The 3997-nt window shown below is 39.8% G+C and overlaps 1 protein-coding gene across 34 annotated transcripts in view; it reads right to left on the minus strand.

Annotated features, from left to right (window-relative positions):
* Window positions 1-3997, minus strand: part of MAP4K4 (mitogen-activated protein kinase kinase kinase kinase 4) — a 184485-nt gene that overhangs the window by 35239 nt on the left and 145249 nt on the right. For all 34 annotated transcript variants that reach the window (XM_023515827.1, XM_023515820.1, XM_023515821.1 and 31 more), the window contains exon 13: window positions 2049-2210. In XM_023515827.1, coding sequence (XP_023371595.1) covers window positions 2049-2210 — 162 coding nt within the window. The remainder of the gene's footprint in view (window positions 1-2048; window positions 2211-3997) is intronic.

Here is a 3997-nt window from a genome sequence, read left to right on the forward strand (position 1 = left end):
ACCACACGCATGTTAACAGAGATCTCAGGAGGTCTGGCTCTATCCCACCCTGACACCACACGCATGTTAACAGAGATCTCAGGAGGTCTGGCTCTCTGACCTTTAGCCTGTTCTAAATCTCCTATTTTCTCAGTCACCTCATTGACAAACAAGCATCAAAGACCTCCTCTCCCAATTCTCAGGGGTTTTATTTGTGAGGCTGAGGTAGATATGAACTAAGTTTGAAAAAGCATGGAACATTTTAAAAGAAAAAGTGGCTTCCTTCCTATTCAACAGGAGAAAGAAGCTCTAAAGGGGGAGTAGCCCAGGGAGCATGAGGAGAAGTCTGCCCTGAAATTCAGAATGTTATTTTAAACATTCTGAATGGCATCTGCCATTGCCCAGCAGCTTGTATCATGGCACACATCTTAAATGAAACTCAATCATCAGCAGGGCTGAACAGACGTTTTAGTTAACCAGTCACTTTGGTCAGGAGAATGTTGGATAACAAAGAAATCACAGCATACAAACATCCTTAGACATCCTTATCTTACAAAGCAAACTGAGCCCATCTAGGGAGAAGCTTATTCACAAGGCCACTGGCAAAGACACCTGGTTGTGACCTGGGCTCCCTTTCTCTGATGCCCAGCCTCACATGACACATGCTGGGCTAACACCTGCCCCAGCAGTGCCTGCGTGACCTTACCCACCATGAATGGAAAAAGGAGTTCCACTCCCAAGTCATTAAATCATAACTTAAAAGATCACATTAGTATAATCATTTGTTTTCTGCCTTCAAACCACAAGGACAACCAGAAAAATCACACCAAACCACAAAGGTCCTAACATACTGTCGAACATACAGAAATACAGTACGCATCTACACAAATACACACTCCCACCAGGGTAAAGTGTGTCCCACAGCACTGTCAGTGTGGAGAATTACTTCTTCATAAGAAAGTAGGGAAAGCAGAATAAAACTTATTTTAGAATTTTTTTTTTAAAGGTACAGAACACTTGCTATTCACAAAATCTAACGACTGCCAACAGAGTATTAAAGATGAACTACTACCATCATCTCTTCCTCTCACAATCAAATTGTGGTAAGAATCTCTAGGTGATTTAATTCTTAAAAGCTTCTATTTTCTCCTCCTTGCAGCCTCCAGGTGAAAACATAAGTGGAATGTTAAAACACACACACTGCACAGTTAACCGGCTGGTGACATCAATAAGGTAACACAGACAGCATCCCTGAGAGGGCTAGAGGAAGCCTGATGGGCACGCAGACCCCAGCCTCAGAGACCCCAGGGCACACGACTGGTATCAAGGATGGTGGCTAAACAGTCATATCTGGAAGCTCACACCGTGGTTTTTAAGCATTTTAGATATGGATTTCGGGTATTAAGAAAACTGGTTCCCATTCATATCATTTTCACTTTATTCAAAGCTTGTAACAAAGAGATAAACTCAAAGATAAGAAAGGCAAAGCAGGTGGGTACAGTCAATTTCCATTTATACAAGTGACTCAGGGAACAAACGCTCTAAATAAAACCACACCTGGCATTAATAAATGCTACAAATGTTACTAAAACCTGATCTTTTATTGGTGAACAACACGACAACATCAGTTTTTAAAATGCTATCTATGTGTACATAGAATTTTATACAAATATAGATTACAATCATCCCTCAGTCACTATTTCAAGCATTTCTCATAAGAAATTTCTTAAAGTTGGCTTATAATTTCGTTTTTTTAAGTCAGATATTTGGGGTTCACAGCATTTAAGACATATTCAGAAATCTTCCATATTAATTGGAGAACACTTAACTGGGTTCAAGAGGATTCTAAAGAATAACGATTTATAGGTTTTTTCAAGATAAGAATTTAGTTTACTGGTGTTCTTCCAATGGTATTTCAACATTTCCAAATACTTGAAGTCCTGCGTATGTAGGGGGGTGGGTGTGTGTACAACACATGTCCACATGTACTTTTCCCCTCAAACCCCCAGCTCTGCAAAAGTAACCTTTTTCACAAACTGGGGTGGCTGGAACATTCCTTGTGCACTCACCTGCTCTCTCTCAACTCTCCTCTTTTCCTCCTCTGCCCGTCTCCTCTCTTCTTCCTCTTTGCGCCTTCTCTCCAATTCCTCCAGACGCCTCTTTTCTTCTTGTTCTCGCCTTCGCTGTTCACGTTCTTGCTGCCTTCTAGCTTCACGCTCTCTCCTTTGTTGCTACGTATGTAAAGAACATATAATTACCAGTGGTTGTCCAGCTATGGCTCTCCTGCCAGTGTGCTGACCAGCTACACGCAGATGCTCACAAGGAGAAGTTCGTGGACCCCCACCCCCCTTACTGGCCAGTTGTTTCCACTGCCCTTTGGCCCCATACAGAACAGCTTCCTGTTCTGGTCAAAGGTGCTACGAGTTTCTGTGAATCCTTAGGGTTTAGTTTCATTTTGATAACAATTACTTCCCACTGCTCGCTGTACCACAGCAATTAGGGCAGAAAATTCTTTATTCTTGAGTGTCATTACAGAGCTATCCAGGGCCCTTAAGTCAGAAGAAAAGGATAAAGAAAGGAGTACAGAATACGACAAAGAAAGGGAAATAAAAAAGAAGAATTAAAGCACAAGCATCAGGAAAAGAGGAACTGACATCAACAAGAATAACAAGGACCATTATTCTTACTATAAATATTTTAAAAACTGCTGCTACTATAAATGTAAAAAACTACTATGTGCCTGAAACTGTGCTAAGTATTTGATATTTTTTAGTCCATTTGCTTTACCTGATCTAAATCTCATAAGAACCCTACGAAGTCAATATTTCATCCCTACCATACAGATGAGAAAACAGGTTCAGAAAAATTAAGAGATTAGCCCCATGTCACCTGGCCAGCAAGACCCCACCTGAAGAGCTGTTCTACCTCTAAAGCCTATTCTCTTAACCACACGCCACCCTGCACCTGATCAACAGGTATAGAGGCTGCTACTGAATCACCAGACTGACTGTTACTCTTTCCAAATCCAGACAGTTCTATCCAACCTGACAGTACAGAGCAATGTAACACAATAGACACTCAATTGTCTCATACAGCCCAAGGTTATCTGCTAGTAATGAAACATAAAACTGAACAATTTTTCCTATGAGTATGAAAAAATGCTAGAATGTAGACTACTGATGTCCAACAGAACTTTCTGGGATGATGAAAATGTTGTCTCTGCACTGTTGAACACTGCAATCATTAGTCACATGTAGCTATTGAGTATCTGAAATGCAGCTAGTGTGAATGAGAAACTGAGATTTTAACTTTATTTCACTGAAGTTAATTTATATTTAAATAGCCATGTAGCTGGTGTCTGCTGTCCTGGATAGCACCAGCTCCAGAGGATGCACAGCTGTTGAATTCCTCTAACACAGAAAGCCAGTATTACCACAACCTTTGTAACACCCAAATTAACCACTAAACAAAGAAGAAAGTTAGGAGTAAAGCTGTTGGGAATATTAAACAAAAATATTTATAATGGGTATACAAAGTAGATATTTATTATATACGGGATATTTCACAAATTGCCCCTAAAGATGCCATGTGTAGGGAAAATGGGAAATTGTAGTTGAAAGTACTATTTACAAAACATTTATTACAAAATATTCTCTACATGTTGGCCACATCCTTGGAAAAATTTGTAATGGATATTTTGTAAATAAAGATATATTTATCTACAATTTCCCATTTTCTCTATGTATGGGGATCTTAGGTGCAACTTTTAGAACACCCTGTACTTCAAGTATTTATTCCTTCTGGTCTTTCCCCAACTCTCAAACATGCAATCTGAAAACAGACACATAAAAATCACTCCCCGAGAAATGTAAAGAAGTGTCTTACAGGTGGAATGACTAGAGGAAAATGATGATCTGGTGCTGTGGCCTCTCTCAAGTAAGCACCATGTCACCGTTATTCTCAATGAAGTTTTTTTTTTTTTTTTTTGAGACAGTGTCTCACTATGTCACCCTCCATA

The sequence above is a fragment of the Otolemur garnettii genome, unplaced genomic scaffold (assembly GCF_000181295.1).
Source record: "Otolemur garnettii isolate 467f Iridium unplaced genomic scaffold, OtoGar3 scaffold00079, whole genome shotgun sequence".
NCBI lineage: Eukaryota > Metazoa > Chordata > Mammalia > Primates > Galagidae > Otolemur > Otolemur garnettii.